Source organism: Oncorhynchus tshawytscha, linkage group LG33 (assembly GCF_018296145.1).
Source record: "Oncorhynchus tshawytscha isolate Ot180627B linkage group LG33, Otsh_v2.0, whole genome shotgun sequence".
NCBI lineage: Eukaryota > Metazoa > Chordata > Actinopteri > Salmoniformes > Salmonidae > Oncorhynchus > Oncorhynchus tshawytscha.
In genome coordinates this window covers 39,265,610-39,283,188 of record NC_056461.1, presented here as the reverse complement: position 1 = coordinate 39,283,188, position 17,579 = coordinate 39,265,610, and the positions used below count along the sequence as shown (strand labels likewise).

The following is a 17,579-nucleotide window of genomic DNA, read 5'->3' as shown; positions in this document are numbered from 1 at the left end:
CAGAGAGATGGAGGGAGAGAGAACGACCAGAGAGATGGAGGGAGAGAGAACGACCAGAAAGATGGAGGGAGAGAGAACGACCAGAGAGATGGAGGGAGAGAGAACGACCAGAAAGATGGAGGGAGAGAGAACGACCAGAGAGATGGAGGGAGAGAGACGGACCACAGTGGGAGAGACCCAGACCTCCTGGAGCCAGCAGGGGGTTCCCCTGGCTCTGCCAAGCCCACCAGGAAGACTCGTAAACCGGACCGGGAGATCTATCAGCCGGGGGGCCGAAGGAGCACCACCAGCACCCAGGGTAAGGAAGTGGGAAGAGAGACGAAGAAACCGAATACCCCTGGTCCTGGGTCTGGTTCTGTTAGAGAGGAGGCTGTAGTCAGGAGAGAGCCAGCCCCACAAAAAGAGACTGGAGGAGAGAGAGGGGGAGGGGAGGAGAAGGGGAGAGGTGGCAGGTGTGAGGAGAAGGAGAAAAGGCAGGGGAGGAGAGAGACAGGCAAAGCGGCAGCAGCAGTCTCAGACCCTGTATCAGAGAACCTGACTGGGAAGATGGAGAAACTCAGTGTGACTGTCCCAGCCGGGAGAGAGGAGGGGGATGAGAGAGGAGAGGGTCAGGAAGTAGACAGGAGGAAGAAGGCTAGCGTTGAGGGCAGGAGGAGCAGAGGAGTTGAGGGAGGAGGTGAGAAGACAGAGGAGAAGAAGAGAGAGAGGGGAAACCGCAGGAACAGAGGAGGAGGAGGGGAGAAGGGGGGCAATCAGGACTCCAAGAGAAGAGGAAGAGGGGAAGGAGGAGGGGGGAAGGGTGGGCGAGTGATTAAAGAGAGAAATAAGAGAGAGTCAGAGGGGGACAAAGAGGAGGAAGCAAACCGTCCTGCAGATACACAGCCAACAAAAGGAAGAGAAAAACAGAGGGATAAAGAGACGGAAAGAGAGGACCCGAGGGACAGGGAGATGGAGAGGGACAAGCAGAGAGGGAACAACAGACCCCGAGACAGAGAAAGAGAGGAACCGAGGGACAGGGAGATGGAGAGGGACAAGCAGAGAGGGAACAACAGACCCCGAGACATAGACAGAGAAAGAGAGGAACCGAGGGATAGGGACAAGCAGAGAGGGAACAACAGACCCCGAGACATAGACAGAGAAAGGGATGGAGAGATGGAGAGAAACAGAGAGAGGCCAGCGGAGGGGAATGAGAGGAGCAGAGCCAACACTAGTCCTAACAACAATCACCACCACCCATCATCATCCTCTAAGCGTTACTCCAAGTCAGACATCAGAAGACCCAGGAACCGCACCTACAGCACCAGCTCTGCCAGCAGTGGCACCAGTCTGGACGGACCTGGACTGGGACAGGGAGGGGGTTTGGGGGAGGACAGGGCCCGACGAGACCGGTTGGGGCGCAGGGAGCGAGAGAGAGGGGAGGGAGGAGGAGGTCAGCTCCAGAACAGGAGGAGAAGCACTAGAGACTCCTCTACTGACTCACTGGAAGAGAGCAAGGTGGGAGAATGGATGGATGAGAGGAGGAGAAGGAGGAGAGACGGAGGAGAGGAGGACTGGAGCCCGGAGAGGAGGAAGAGGGGGGAGGAGAGCAGAGGGACAGGAGGGAGGCACAGAGGAGGAGGAGGGAGAGGAGGTCTCCTGAGAATATCTCACAGTGACAGACAGTCAGGCTCCTCCCAGGCTACCTCAGGCCCTGGCGAGGACCCCCAGGGGCGACGCAGACAGGGCACTGGGCCTCGCAGCAGGGGGAGGGGCATCCTCATCCTCCCCGCCCACACCAACCTCTCCAATTTGCCGGCGGAGCCCGGGCCGAGGCTTCTGTTTGGTGGGATCCGTGGAGGAAGAGATGCGGGGCTAGGGAGAGGAGGAGGAAGGGGCGGAGGAACTAGGCGTCTCTGGGACCCAAACAACCCCGACCAGAAACCTGCCCTCGGGCTCTCCCAGCATGCATCGCTCCAGCAGCAGCCCATGTACCTGCAGACAGGCGTTGGTTACGGAGCGCTGCACTTCCTGGATACAGATGACGAGGCTGCAGGGAGTCCCCCGGTCCTCCAGGGGGAGCACTTCCACCTCCAGCAGCAGGCTGCAGCCAGGGCCCAGGCCTTCTACAAGTACCAGAACTCTGACAACCCTTACCCTTACAACGCCAACCCTAACCCCAACACACGCTACCCCTACCCTTACCACACTATGCCCGCCGGCCCTTACCAGGTCCCCCCCTCTAACGACATGTACCACCCGGGTCAGTTCTACGGGGGGTACAGGGGCCAGGGGTACCCGGATGGACCCGAGGCTCTAGCAGGGGGTGGATCCGGAGCAGGTGTAACCCCTGAGGAGGCTGGGCAACATGCCAGAGGAGAGCTGGGGAGACTGCTGAGAGCTGCAGACAGTCAGGAGTTACAGCTCACTAACCTGTTGTCTCGAGACAGACTCAGTGCTGATGGACTGGACCGCATGGCTCAGCTCAGGTAAGATAGAGGGATGGAGAGGAGAGGAAGCAACAGCTCACTAACCTGCTAATGGAGGGGGGGGGGTGGAGGAATGGTGAAAGCTGCAACCTGCTGTCTAAAAACAAACTATGCTCCTTTCTTAATCTTGTCCCCCCTCCCAGAGCTGACCTGTTGACCCTGTACGAGCGGGTGATCCTAACAGACATAGAGTTCAGTGACAGCCAGAACCTGGACCAGGCTCTATGGAAGAACGTGTTCTACCAGGTTATAGAGCGCTTCAGACAGCTCCTCAAAGACCCCAGTGGAGACTCAGCTCCGCGCATCACCACCATGCTACTGACACTGCTGGACGAGGTACACACGCTGAACACACAGCATGTACACACACACAGGCATCAATCAGCTGTTACCTAAAACACGTGTAAATATTGGACTATAAATTGTGCCTTCCTTTTATTGTATTTACGCTGAACTGTTTAATCAATTCTACTGAGAAATGTACTTTTTGTTCCTATTCTTATCCTTCATTTCGTGGGACGGTGTGTATCATGTGTGTCCCGTACATACGACTAATAAAACTGACCTTGAAACAGGTACAGACAGACACACACCACGTACAGACAGACACACACCACGTACAGACAGACACACACCGCGTACAGACAGACACACACCACGTACAGACAGACACACACCACGTACAGACAGACACACACCACGTACAGACAGACACACACCACGTACAGACAGACACACACCACGTACAGACAGACACACACCACGTACAGACAGACACACACCACGTACAGACAGACACACACCACGTACAGACAGACACACACCACGTACAGACAGACACACACCACGTACAGACAGACACACACCGCGTACAGACAGACACACACGCGTACAGACAGACACACACCGCGTACAGACAGACACACACCGCGTACAGACAGACACACACCGCGTACAGACAGACACACACCGCGTACAGACAGACACACACCGCGTACAGACAGACACACACCACGTACAGACAGACACACACCACGTACAGACAGACACACACCACGTACAGACAGACACACACCACGTACAGACAGACACACACCACGTACAGACAGACACACACCACGTACAGACAGACACACACCACGTACAGACAGACACACACCACGTACAGACAGACACACACCACGTACAGACAGACACACACCACGTACAGACACACACACACACGTACAGACACACACACACACCACGTACAGACACACACACAAGCACTGATTGCGTGAACAGCACTGTAATGCGAATAGTGTTGGTGACAGTATGCAGACTACATTTCTTCAGGGAACTAAACTTTTTCTATCATGCTGTTGTTTGTTTCCCAGGGGGCAGTATTCTTTGATGCGCTGCTGCAGAAGCTTCAGATGGTGTTTCAGTTTAAACTGGAGGATTACATGGACGGCATGGCCATCAGACCACGACCACTACGCAAAACGGTGACGTGTGTGTGTGTGTGTGTGTGTGTGTGTGTGTGTGTGTGTGTGTGTGTGTGTGTGTGTAATTAACCATGTTTATTGTGTGTTGGTTCAGGTGAGGTATGCTCTGATCAGTGCCCAGCGGTGTTTGATCTGTCAGGGGGACATCGCCCGTTACCGGGAGCAGGCCAGCGACTCGGCTAACTACGGCAAGGCCCGCAGGTACGTAGCACATCAACCGTGGCTATTGGCTACCACAAAACACATAATTGTCTGACCATTCATACATGTCCATTCATGTGTGTTCGTGTTCCTGTTCGTTTCTCCACAATGGAGAAAGCGGTGTGCTTTTTGTTCTCAGGTCTCTTTTGCTAAATATATTTTTCTCAGGGCGACTATTCCCCAACTCATAAATGTAGCTTATACCACAGCATTGTTGAATACTAATTTCTGATTGGCTAGAAGGGCATTCTAGAATGTACATTAAAACCAGATAATGGGAGAGTTGGAAAACAAATCGTAACACCTTGATGCAATATGCACCTACACATATACTTGCTACACAGTTACAGAAAGCTAAACCAACAACCACACTGTCGTGTCTTTAGTATCATTGAAGGTGAAGACTTATTTTATCAAATCAATTCTCTGTAATTATTATTACGTGATTAAACTGATCATGTAAATGTAATTAACCAGGAAGTCAGGGGCACCATGGAAAATATTCAGATTACAAGTTATAATTTTCTGAATATACCTCTTCAGATATTTTAATATCTGATCAATTAGTCTTCTATTAATTAATTATTATTATTACCTTTGTCAGTCTCATCTGAACTTCGTAAATTGTTGGTTATCTGCACGAACCCACCCTTTACTATAAATCATCCATACACCAATTGGCTCAATTATTTATTTACTAACTAATTAAACAATTACAGAATATACAATACATAATAACATTATACAGTAAAATGCCGTCCCTAGTGGACTAAACAAGACAAAACAGTGGGGTTATAACTTGGTAAATTCAGAGAGAAGAGAAGGAGGTTTTGGAAGGAAGACTAAGGAACATATGTCACGTTCGTTGAATGGAGGAGACCAAGGCGCAGCGTGATGTGAATACATTCTTCTTTTTAATGAAACAAAGAACACTAAGCAAACTTTACAAAACAACAAAAACGAACGTGAAGCTATATATAAACAAGTGCAGACACAGGCAACTAACCATAGACAATATCCCACGAAATACCCAAGGAATATGGCTGCCTAAATATGGTTCCCAATCAGAGACAACGATAAACAGCTGCCTCTAATTGAGAACCAATCTAGGCAACCATAGACATACATAACACCTAGACTAGTGAACACCCATAGACATACAAAACCCCTAGACAGGAACAAAAACACATACATCACCCATGTCACACCCTGACCTAACCAAAATAATAAAGAAAACAAAGAATACTAAGGTCAGGGCGTGACAACATTGGTCTTCATAGGACCTGGGAAGCTATTCTCACATAAATACATATGCCACTAACGATCACTCATTCGGGAAAAGCAATGCATTGTATTTACGTGAAGCTGGTGATGTGAGGCTCTGGTTTGCCCAGTCGATGTAGCCCTCGTCCTTTGTGGAAACTTCCGGGTCATCATGTGAGAAGTTCACGTGGTCGGAGAGGTTCATCTCACTCTGGAGATTGGTCCACGTCGGTCAGTGTTGTCGTACTAGATTTGCTACCTTTCCAGCTGCAGTCTGATAGGCTGTCATCTAGGACTCATTTCTTCTTGAGTGATCAATAGTTCAGAGTTCAAGCTCCCATGTTTCCTGGCCTGTATGGTTGACATTAGAATTAGCCCTTTTAAACGTGAAGACAAATCCTCGCGGTATTCGGAACTTGAGTGAATTTTTGTTATGTCGAGTGGATGTCCAACTATTCGCCACCACAGCTCACACTGGGTTCAATGTAAATTGGGTCATGGGGGCTCTTATAGAAATGTAGAAAAGGGGATGGTTCATCATTTCCAACCAATGCCTATTCACTTGGGTGTGGCTACTGACTTAGTTCAACTTTACAGGGAAGACAATTTTCTCATTTTAAAAGTGAACATCACATTACATCATTTTGTAAATAGTTTCATCTTTACTCATTCATTTTATATAAGAATTAGATGCAAACCTCAAAGCTGAGGCACCTGTATAAACAGAGGGTAATGTGGCTGTATGAGGTCACGAACATGAAACAAACCGGACGGGTCGTAGTTGGCTTCTCCACCGACCCTTTTCACATTCTCCAAAATAGGACTATTGTTCCATTCTCAAATTCTGGGATGTAGTAGAATTGAGCGGGAGAATCCCTTTGTCTTACTGTGAAGCTCTCTCTCAATTGCTCGGTCAGGGAAAGTCTCTGAGGTATTTACGACGTGGTTGTAAGGTCATAAAACTGCCCCATAAAACTGTGTGTGTGTGGGGGGGAGGGGTGTGTGGGGGGGGGGTGTTTACATCTCTGCTAGCCAATTCACTGAAAGGGCCAGCGTTGACAATGCAAACCGAAATTGGATACATTGTAAACGCAGGTCCAACGAGGAAAAAAAAAAAATCCATAATATCCATAAATATCAAACCAATTGAACAAACAACTGGGTTTCGTCTCTAGCAATTACAATATGAGAAAGTATGAATTCTTTTATAAAAATTTAAATATCAATTAAATGTTTTTATTTCTACTGGTAAATGTTATCTTCAGTATTGTTTTCTTCTAATGACCGCTGTAAAACATTCTAAGTATAAACCATAAACTTAGTGAATACCATTGGTGTTTAATATGAGGGTTTCAGCATCAGCTGTCAGAGCAGTTTACCGATCACTGTACCTGTACACAGCCCATCTGTAAATTGCACACCCAACTCCCTCATCCCCATATTGTTATTTATCCTCTTGCTCTTTTGCACCCCAATATCTCTACTTGCACATCATCATCTGCACATCTATCACTCCAGTGTTAATGCTAAATTGTAATTATTTCGCCTCTATGGTCTATTTATTACCTTACCTCCCTAATCTTCTACATTTGCGCACACTGTATATAGATTCTTCTATTGTGTTATTGAGTACGTTTGTTTATCCCATGTGAAACTCTGTTGTTGTTTTTGTCACACTGCTTTGCTTTGTCTTGGCCAGGTCGCAGTTGTAAATGAGAACTTGTTCTCAACTGGCCTACCTGGTTAAAAATAAAGGTGAAATAAAAAAACATTAAAAAAATTAAATATCCCCTATTTATTTTTTTGCACTATATTTCATTTACTATGTCAATATGTTTTGCCGTTAAACTGGTGGCAGTTGTGAAAATAGTCAATCATTGGACAAGTTGCAGAGGTAATTGAAAATAATCCTATTGCTGATTAGATGCTTTTTTTCATTCATTAGGCTATTTTTCTCCTGGAGCATCTGGTCTCTGTTGGACAATATGGACACAGATATATATATATATATATATATATATTTTTTTTTATATATATGAATTTTAAAAAATGCAGTTATTAAAGTATAAATTACCAAAGTTGCAATAGATTGCCATAGATTTTCTGTTAATTACCAAACTTACAGGATTCCAGTAACTTCAGTAAATTACCGGTAGCTATCAAATAACATGAGCCAAATACAACCGTGAAATGCTTACTTACAAGCCCTTAAACAACAATGCAGTTCAATAAATAGTTAAGAAAATATTTACTAAATAAACTAAAGTAAAAAAATAAAAAGTTACACAAAATGACTTAACAATAATGAGGGTGGCCGTTTTATTAATTGTCTTTTGGACCTAGACTTGGTGCTCCGGTACCGCTTGCCGTGCAGCAGCAGAGAGAACAGTCTATGACCTGGGTGACTGGAGTCATTGACAATTTTCTCTTCGTCTGTTACCGCCTAGTATATAGGTCCTGGATGGCAGGAAGCTTGGCCCCAGTGATGTATTGGGCCGTACGCACTACCCTCTGTAGTGCCTTACGGTCGGAGGCCGAGCAGTTGCCATACCAAGCGGGGATGGAAGCAGTGAGGATGCTCTCGATGGTGCAGCTGTAGAACTTTTTTAACATCTGGGGAGCCATGACAAATCTTTCCAGTCTCCTGAGGGGGAAAGGTGTTGTCGTGCCCTCTTCATGACTGTCTTGGTGTGTTTGGACCATGATAGTTCGTTGGTGATGTGGACACGAAGGAACTTGAAACTCTCAACCTGCTCCACTACAGCCCCATCGACGTTATTTGGGGCCTGTTCAGCCCTCCTTTTCCTGTAGTCCACGATCATCTCCTTTGTCTTGCTCACATTGAGGGAGAGGTTGTTGACCTAGCACCACACTGCCAGGTCTCTGACCTCCTCCCTATAGGCTGTCTCATCGTTGTCAGTGATCAGGCCTACCACTGTTGTATCGTCAGCAAACTTCATGATGGAGTTTGAGTCGTTCTTGGCCACGCAGTCATGGGTGAACAAGGAGTACAGGAGGGGACTAAACACGCACCCTTGTTGGACCACGGTGTTGAGGATCAGTGTGGCAGAAATGTTATTGCCTACACTTACCACTTGGGGGCGGCCCATCAGGAAGTCCAGGATCCAGTTGCAGAGGGAGGTGTTTACTCCCAGGGTCCTTAGCTTCGTGATTAGCTATGTGGGCACTATGGTGTTGAACGCTGAGCTGAAGTCAATGGACATCATTCTCACATAGGTGTTTCTTTTGTCCAGGTGGAAAAGGGCAGTGTGGATTGAGATTGCGTCATCTGTGGATCTGTTGGGCGGTATAAACAAATGGATACCGACGTGAGTGCTACAGGGCGGTAGTCATTTAGGCAGGTTACCTTCTCTTTCTTGAGCACAGTGACTATAGTGGTCTGCTTGAAACGTGTAGGTATTACAGACTTAGTTAGGGAGAGGTTGAAAATGTAATTGAAGATACTTGCCAGTTGGTCCGTGCATGCTCTGAGTACACACCCTGGTAATCCATCTAGCCCCGCGGCCTTGTGAATGTTGACCTGTTTAAAGGTCTTGCTCACATCGGCTACGGAGAGCGTGATCACACAGTTGTCCGGAACAGCTGGTGCTCTCATGCATGCTTCAGTGTTGCTTGCCTCGAAGCCAGCTTTACAACCCCTACACAGGAGTGGTCTCTCTTTTTGTGTAAAGTCATCTTCTCTTCTCTCTCTACCTTCTCCATCTTCTTTCTTCCTCTTCCCTCCTCTTCCTCCTCCTGTCTAGTTGGTACCTGAAGGCCCAGCAGATTGCTCCTAAGAACGGACGACCCTACAACCAGCTGGCCCTGCTGGCTGTCTACACGGTGAGAGGATGTGTTATTTTCTACAGTAGGGGACAAGATGAGACGAGACAAATATCTGTTGTGTTGATGTAATGCTGTGTAAAGTATGTATTGCTGATTTCTCCCCCCCAAAAAATAATTTCCATGAAAATGGTGAATAATGTATATAGTTAGTAATATTTTGACAGAGAAAACCGACAGACACAAGAAAGATCACTCGCATCTCTCTCTCTCTCTCTCTCTCTCTCTCTCTCTCTCTCTCTCTCTCTCTGTCTCTCTCTGTCTCTCTCTGTCTCTCTCTCTCTCTGTCTCTCTCTCTCTCTGTCTCTCTCTCTGTCTCTCTCTGTCTCTCTCTGTCTCTCTCTCTCTCTCGCTCTCTCTTTCTCTCGCTGTCTCTCTCTTTCTCTCGCTCTCTCTCTCTCTCTCTCTCTCTCTGTCTCTCTCGCTCTCTCTCTCTCTAGAAGAGGAAGTTGGATGCAGTGTATTATTACATGCGTAGCCTGGCGGCCTCCAATCCCATCCTCACTGCCAAGGAGAGCCTCATGAGTCTGTTTGAAGAGGCCAAACGCAAGGTCAGACACACACACAAACACTGGTCACATATACACCTATAGCTCAACCGACACTGCTTTCATAGACCAGCTAATGTATTCATAGACCAAACACATCCAAGCCTTTCATCTCCTGGTTCTGTCCCCTGCTTGTGTATTCAGGCAGACCAGATGGGGCGGAAGCAGGAGTCAGAAGGGGGTTCCAGGGGCCCGGGGGTCCAGGGTGGAGGAAGAGGACGGGGGGAGCCGGGGGCCAGAGTAGAGATCTGGCTTCGCCCTGTCGTCCAGGCAGGGGCTCTCTCATCGCACCGCGGGGGCAGCGAGTCCAGCAGAGACTCTGAACAGGACGGAGAGCTCGGCAACCTCAGTGCTAGTGATGTGAGTACAATACACATATACGTATGCAGCCACACACACCCACTCTTTATGGCTTCTCGTCTGCTTCTCTTCCGGTTCTGTTCCAGTTCTTCTATATTGGACGCTGTTAATACTCCTCTGTATCTCTTTGTGTCCATCTGTGGGTCTGCACATGTTCACTCATGCTCCAGAAGAAGTACACACACACACACACACACACACACAGCCACAGCGACACACACAGAAATGGAGGCACACATGACCTTGTTTCCAGACACACAACAGGAACTATTCACCATTATTCATCTCTCTCTCTCTCTGTGTCGGTCTTTCTTTCTGTCTTTCCGGCTCATATTCCCCTCTTCCTCTCATTGGAAAAAAAATCTTAAACCTGTTTTTGCTTTGTCATTATGGGTTCCTGTGTGTCGATTGATGAGGGGGGAAAAATAATTGAATCCATTTTAGAATAAGGCTGTAATGTAACAAAATGTGGAAAAAGGGAAGGGGTCTGAATACTTTCTGAATGCACCGTATATGCTGTCACTCCCTCTGTTAAATACCTCTGGTTCTCAGGTGTATATTAGAGGTCGACTGATTAATTGGAATGGGCGATTAATTTGGGCCGATTTCAAGTTTTCATAACAATCGGAAATCTGTATTTTTGGGCGCCGATTCTTCTTCTTCTTTTTTTACACCTTTATTTAACTATTTAACTAGGCAAGTCAGTTAAGAACACATTCTTAATTTCAATGACGGCCTAGGAACGGTGGGTTAACTGCCTCGTTCAGGGGCAGAACAACAGATTTTCACCTTGTCAGCTCGGGGGATTCAATCTTGCAACCTTACAGTTAACTAGTCCAACGCTATAATGAACTGCCTCTCTCTCGTTGCACTCCACAAGGAGACTGCCTGTTACAAGCCAAGGTAAGTTTCTAGCTAGCATTAAACTTATCTTATATAAACAATCAATCAATCATAATCACTAGTTAACTACACATGGTTGATGATATTACTAGGTATTATCTAGCGTGTCCTGCGTTGCATATAATCTGACTGAGCATACAAGCATACAAGTATCTAAGTATCTGACTGAGCGGTGGTAGGCAGAAGCAGGCACGTAAACATTCATTCAAACAGCACTTTCGTGCGTTTTGCCAGCAGCTCTTCGTTGTGCGTCAAGCATTGCGCTGTTTATGACTTCAAGCCTATCAACTCCCGAGATGAGGCTGGTGTAACCGAAGTGAAATGGCTAGCTAGTTAGCGCGCGCTAATAGCGTTTCAAACGTCACTCGCTCTGAGCCTTGGAGTGGTTGTTCCCCTTGCTCTGCATGGGTAATGCTGCTTCGAGGGTGGCTGTTGTCATTGTGTTCCTGGTTCGAGCCCAGGGAGGAGAGGGACGGAAGCTATACTGTTACACTGGCAATACTAAAGTGTCTATAAGAACATCCAATAGTCAAAGGTTAATGAAATACAAATGGTATAGAGGGAAATAGTCCTATAATTCCTATAATAACTACAACCTAAAACTTCTTACCTGGGAATATTGAAGACTCATGTTAAAAGGAACCACCAGCTTTCATATGTTCTCATGTTCTGAGCAAGGAACTTAAACGTTAGCTTTCTTACATGGCACATATTGCACTTTTACTTTCTTCTCCAACACTTTGTTTTTGCATTATTTAAACCAAATTGAACATGTTTCATTATTTATTTGAGGCTAAATTGATTTTATTGATGTATTATATTAAGTTAAAATAAGTGTTCATTCAGTATTGTTGTAATTGTCATTATTACAAATAAAATGTTTAAAAAATTGGCCGATTTAATCGGTATCGGCATTTTTGGTCCTCCAATAATCTGTATCGGTATCGGCGTTGAAAAATCATAATCGGCCGACCTCTACTGTATATTCTGTCACTCTCTCTGTTAAATACCTCTGGTTCTCAGGTTCCCTTGTTGTCCACAGGGCACAGTCAGAGAGAGACACCCATATTCTCTCTCACACATACACACGCACACAGACAGACATAAACACACATATACAGACACTAGAGATGTTTTCTCTCTCAGGAAGTGGTGGCTCTGTGACTCACCCTCCGTAGTGGACAGACAGAGTGCGTCGTGGGCCGCAGCGCTCTCGCCATCTCCATGGAGATACGCCCTCGTAAACACATCCACACACACACACACATACGCAGGCAGACACACAAACACACACACACACCCGCTCACACACACAGTCTTGTACAACTAACCTTGTTGGTGACACACAGTTTAGTCCCATTCTAAATACAATTTTCCCTAACCCATAAACCTAACCCTTACGCTAACCTTAACCAAAAAATATAACCCTAACCCAATTTTTGTTAGTTTACTTTTCTTGTGTGGACTTCTAGTTAAACATGTTCAGACACACACAAGCAGGCAGAAACATGTAAACACACAGATGCCGACACACACCCACACACAGACACATACGCAGACATTAGGGATGGGCACTGTTATATGAATATTCAAGTACATTAGTATTAGAATACTTCCGAGAGTATTCATTTTTTTCTAAAGAAAAAATAAAGAAACACCCTATTTTAACAATGAAATGGCTTTGTCTAAATGATCTGTGATATTGCAACACACGGATACACCATGACATTTTAAATTCTTAATTCAATAAAACAATACAAATTTTAATGTAGTTTTTAAGACGTGCCCCCAATAAAAATGCATAATGTAGTCTTACAAAGGTTCTACGCGTTTGTTGTAATTGTTGGCCAATCAGTGGCACCACAGTCCGAGGCTACACGTGTAGAAAGCAATGTGGGAGATCTCTAATCATTGCAAAATTTAATTAAAATTATGGAATTAAGTTAGCTAAACGAGAAGGAGTAGGTTGCGACGAGCGACCATCGGGTTGGCTGTTTAATCTGAATGGAATTGTTGTAGACAAGGATGGGAAGCACAGCAAAATAGACTCAATTAGCCTAGTAGCTAGCTAGCTGACTAACATAGCTGGCTGTCTCAGCTAGCTTCTTCACATCGATTTGATGCCGTCAAGACAGGCACTACAAGATGGGATTATTTTTCAACGTTTTCGGGGTGGAAAAATGCTTTGTTTAAACCTAAAGGAAAACTCCATCCAAAAACAATCTTTTGGTATTTGTTTCATTAGTCCACTGTAGATATAGTCCCACAATGTTTCATATGATGCATAATGCATCATACGGGCCCGGATGTCTGTACAATATTCTTAACAATTCAGCCGTGCCGACAGGCTGACCGTTGCCATTACCACGCCCCCTGCCACACCACCTAAGCCCTTTTTTTGTCTAGAAAAAACCCTGCCATCCACAAGTCTGTATTGGCTACTCTCTCTCCTTCCCGTCTCAAACACATCGACCCCCGCACAGCTGCAAGCAGAGCAGCACCCATGTTTCGCTGGCTGTGTAGCAGGCCATTTCCCAAGCTGAAACACAGTTCCAAATGTTTGTTTTTTTATTTTATTTTTTACATGTAGTTCGACTATCTGGGATATCTGTAAAAATATATATATATATATATATATATATATATATATATATATATATATATATAATATATATATTTTTATATATTATTTGAATAGTGAAATTATTTTAAATGCCCTTTACTAACACACACACACACACACACACACATCCATGTGTCAAACCTGTTAGTTAACAGGCTTCCCCATGACTATATCAGTAGTTAATGAGAAATGTCTGTCTTTGTGTCTGGAAGACTGTTTACCATAGTTTAACCTTACTCTCTTTTTCTTTTCATCTCTTCAATTACCTTTGTTGTTTTTCTGATGTAAGTTGGCCTATAGTCAGGTTCTGGTGCCCACCTTTCTGCTCAGTCTCTTTCACCTACCTAGCTGTTATAACTAGTGTTATAACCAGTCCCCTTCACCTAGCTGTTATAACTAGTGTTATAACCAGTCCCCTTCATCTAGCGGTTATAACAAGTGTTTTAACCAGTCCCCTTCACCTAACTGTTATAACCAGTGTTATAACCAGTCCCCTTCACCTAGCTGTTATAACAAGTGTTATAACCAGTCCCCTTCACCTAGCTGTTATAACCAGTCCCAGTCCCCTTCACCTAGCTGTTATAACTGTTATAACCAGTCCCCTTCACCTAGCTTATAACCAGTCCCCCCTTCACCTAGCTGTTATAACCAGTGTGTTATAACCAGTCCCCTTCACCTAGCTGTTATACCTACCAGTGTTATAACCAGTCCCCTTCACCTAGCTGTTATAACCAGTGTAATAACCAGTCCCCTTCACCTAGCTGTTATAACCAGTGTTATAACCAGTCCCCTTCACCTAGCTGTTATAACCAGTGTTATAACCAGTCCCCTTCACCTAGCTGTTATAACCAGTGTTATAACTCCCCTTCACCTAGCTTATAACCAGTGTAATAACCAGTCCCCTTCACCTAGCTGTTATAACCAGTGTTAACCAGTCCCCTTCACCTAGCCCAGTCCCAGTCCCCTTCACCTAGCTGTTATAACCAGTGTTATAACCAGTCCCCTTCACCTAGCTGTTATAACCAGTGTAATAACCAGTCCCCTTCACCTAGCTGTTATAACTAGTGTTATAACCAGTCCCCTTCACCTAGCTGTTATAACCAGTGTAATAACCAGTCCCCTTCACCTAGCTGTTATAACCAGTGTAATAACCAGTCCCCTTCACCTAGCTGTTATAACCAGTGTTATAAGTCCCCTTCACCTAGTTATAACCAGTGTATAACCAGTCCCCTTCACCTAGCTGTTATAACCAGTGTTAGTCCCCTTCACCTAGCTGTTATAACCAGTGTTATAACCAGTCCCCTTCACCTAGCTGTTATAACCAGTGTTATAACCAGTCCCCACCTTCACCAGTCCCCTTCACCTAGCTGTTATAACCAGTGTAATAACCAGTCCCCTTCACCTAGCGGTTATAACACCTCCCCTTCACCTAGCGGTTATAACAAGTGTTTTAACCAGTCCCCTTCACCTAGCTGTTATAACCAGTGTAATAACCAGTCCCCTTCACCTAGCTGTTATAACAAGTGTTTTAACCAGTCCCCTTACCTAGCGGTTATAACAAGTGTTTTAACCAGTCCCCTTCACCTAGCGGTTATAACAAGTGTTTTAACCAGTCCCCTTCACCTAGCGGTTATAACAAGTGTTTTAACCAGTCCCCTTCACCTAGCTGTTAAATAACATAGAACAATGAAAGAAGGCGACAGGACAGACATGACTAATCAATGCTAGACCTACTATCTGACTCATCCGTGCTCTGTTGCTCCTGTCTGTCTTCAGCTCAATAAGAGGTTCATACTCAGCTTCCTCCACGCTCATGGAAAACTCTTCACTAAAGTGGGGTGAGTTATTTTGGTGTGTGTGTGTGTGTGTGGTCGTGAATTAAAAATGTAGACTTCATTTTTTTTTTAAGCCCGTGTGGTTATGTGTATGCTCTAACACACATATTTACCAGATTATGCTGTTGTTTTTGAAGAAGGATTTTACTTCCAATCACTGTGATATGTGGTTGTCTTACCTAGTATCTCCGGGTAAGAGTGTTAAATGAGCAACATGTCCACTGTGTGGCAGCATGGAGTCGTTCCCAGAGGTGGTCAGTCGTGTTCTCCAGGAGTTCAGAGTGCTGATCCAACACAGCCCCTCCCCCCTGGGCAGCACACGCATGTTACAGATCATCACCATCAACATGTTCACTATACACAACGCTCAGAGCAGAGGTAACACATGCGCTCGCGCACACACACACACACACACACACACACACACAGAGAAAAGCGAACTTGTACAAAAGTATTGTGCAAAAACACTGAAGCCTATGATCTCTTTCTCTCTCCCTCTACCTCTTTCCCCCCTCCCTCCCTCTCTCCTTCTTCCCTCCCTCTCCTTCTACCTCCTTCCCTTTCTCTCTCCCTCCCCCTTCCTCTCTCTCTCCCCTCCCTCCCTCCTTCCCATCTCCCTCCCTCCCCCTTCCTCTCTCTCCTCCCCTTCCTCCCTCCCTCTCCTCCCCCTTCCATTTCCCTTCCTTCCTTTCTCTCTCCCCTCCCTCTCCTTTCTCTCTCTCTCTCCTTCTCCTCCCCCTTCCCCCTCCCTCCCTCCCTCTCTCTCCCTCCCCCTTCCGTCTTTTAGGAGGAGATGGTGAGGTGAGGTCTGTTTTACAGGAACAGACTACAGCTCTGGGTCTGGCCATGTTCTCTCTGCTGGTCCAGCGCTGCACAGAACTACTGAGAGACACGCCTGCAGGTATGTCATTCAAAATGGGATATTTGTATATATTGTATGGTTGTAAAATGACTGACTGACACAGTTCATACAAGGGAAGAGCACTCTAACCCTCTAACCCACCTACCCTCTAAATCACTAACCCTCTAAAGCCCTTTAACCATCTAACCCTCTAACCCACAACACTCTAACCCTCTAACACACTAGCACTCTACCCACTAACACTCTAACCCACAACACTCTAACCCTCTAACCCTCTAACCCACTAAACCCTCTAACCCACTAAACCCTCTAACCCACTAACCCTCTAACCCATTAACACTCTAACACTCTAACCCACAACACTCTAACCCTCTAACCCATTAACACTCTAACCCTCTAACACTCTAACCCTCTAACACTCTAACCCACAACACTCTAACCCACAACACTCTAACCCTCTAACCCATTAACACTCTAACCCTCTAACACTCTAACCCACAACACTCTTAACCCTCTAACCCATTAACACTCTAACCCACTAATACTCTAACACTCTAACCCTCTAACACTCTAACCCTCTAACCCACTAACAGGCTATTGTGAAATGGTAGAACCTGCCGTAGCCAGCTAACTAGCCATGTGCTTTTCCTCCATGACCAAAACATGGTGTTTTATTTAGGTGCTATGGGAATGAATACACAACAGCATATCAAACTGGGATCATGTCTTTAGGTTGGATGGATTCTTGGTTCTGACTCCTAAAACTTAGGGTTAATTATCAGGTATCCTATTGAAATATTGAGTGCTGTGGTTTAGAGGGCCTACACCAGAAGGTAATGGTTATCTGTAGGAGGAAGGTATATGGGGGGTGAGCAATGAACCTCGAAATGTACTGAGTGTAGGGAATCGATCACATGTGTCAGGCATTGATAAGGGGAGAGAGCCATGGATTAGTGGTGAAAGGGGGTTGAGGTCAGGTCACGATAAGAGAGAAGGAACAGTTTATTTCCTGCCTAGCAATAAAGACGCCACCACTGGGGAAACCATGTCTTGGTCGGTTCAGCTGTTCGTCCCTCTGGGATGAATTCACTTGGTTTAAGCTTTCCGTTGAGTTCTTACTCTGATAATTACCACCTAAAAAGGTCACACCGACAAGTAGAAGAATATTTTCCGGGGTCATATTTCTTTT

At 45.7% G+C, this 17,579-nt stretch overlaps 1 protein-coding gene across 1 annotated transcript in view; it reads left to right on the top strand.

Annotated features, from left to right (window-relative positions):
- Window positions 1–416: 416 nt before the first annotated feature.
- Window positions 417–17,579, top strand: part of LOC112230696 (telomerase-binding protein EST1A-like) — a 30,027-nt gene continuing 12,864 nt past the window's right edge. The window contains exons 1-10 of the mRNA XM_042311229.1: window positions 417–2,465; window positions 2,609–2,801; window positions 3,842–3,952; window positions 4,047–4,153; window positions 9,181–9,259; window positions 9,700–9,810; window positions 9,952–10,167; window positions 15,470–15,531; window positions 15,761–15,906; window positions 16,316–16,429. Of these exons, the coding sequence (XP_042167163.1) occupies window positions 547–2,465; window positions 2,609–2,801; window positions 3,842–3,952; window positions 4,047–4,153; window positions 9,181–9,259; window positions 9,700–9,810; window positions 9,952–10,167; window positions 15,470–15,531; window positions 15,761–15,906; window positions 16,316–16,429 (3,058 nt within the window). The 5' untranslated portion in view covers window positions 417–546. The remainder of the gene's footprint in view (window positions 2,466–2,608; window positions 2,802–3,841; window positions 3,953–4,046; window positions 4,154–9,180; window positions 9,260–9,699; window positions 9,811–9,951; window positions 10,168–15,469; window positions 15,532–15,760; window positions 15,907–16,315; window positions 16,430–17,579) is intronic.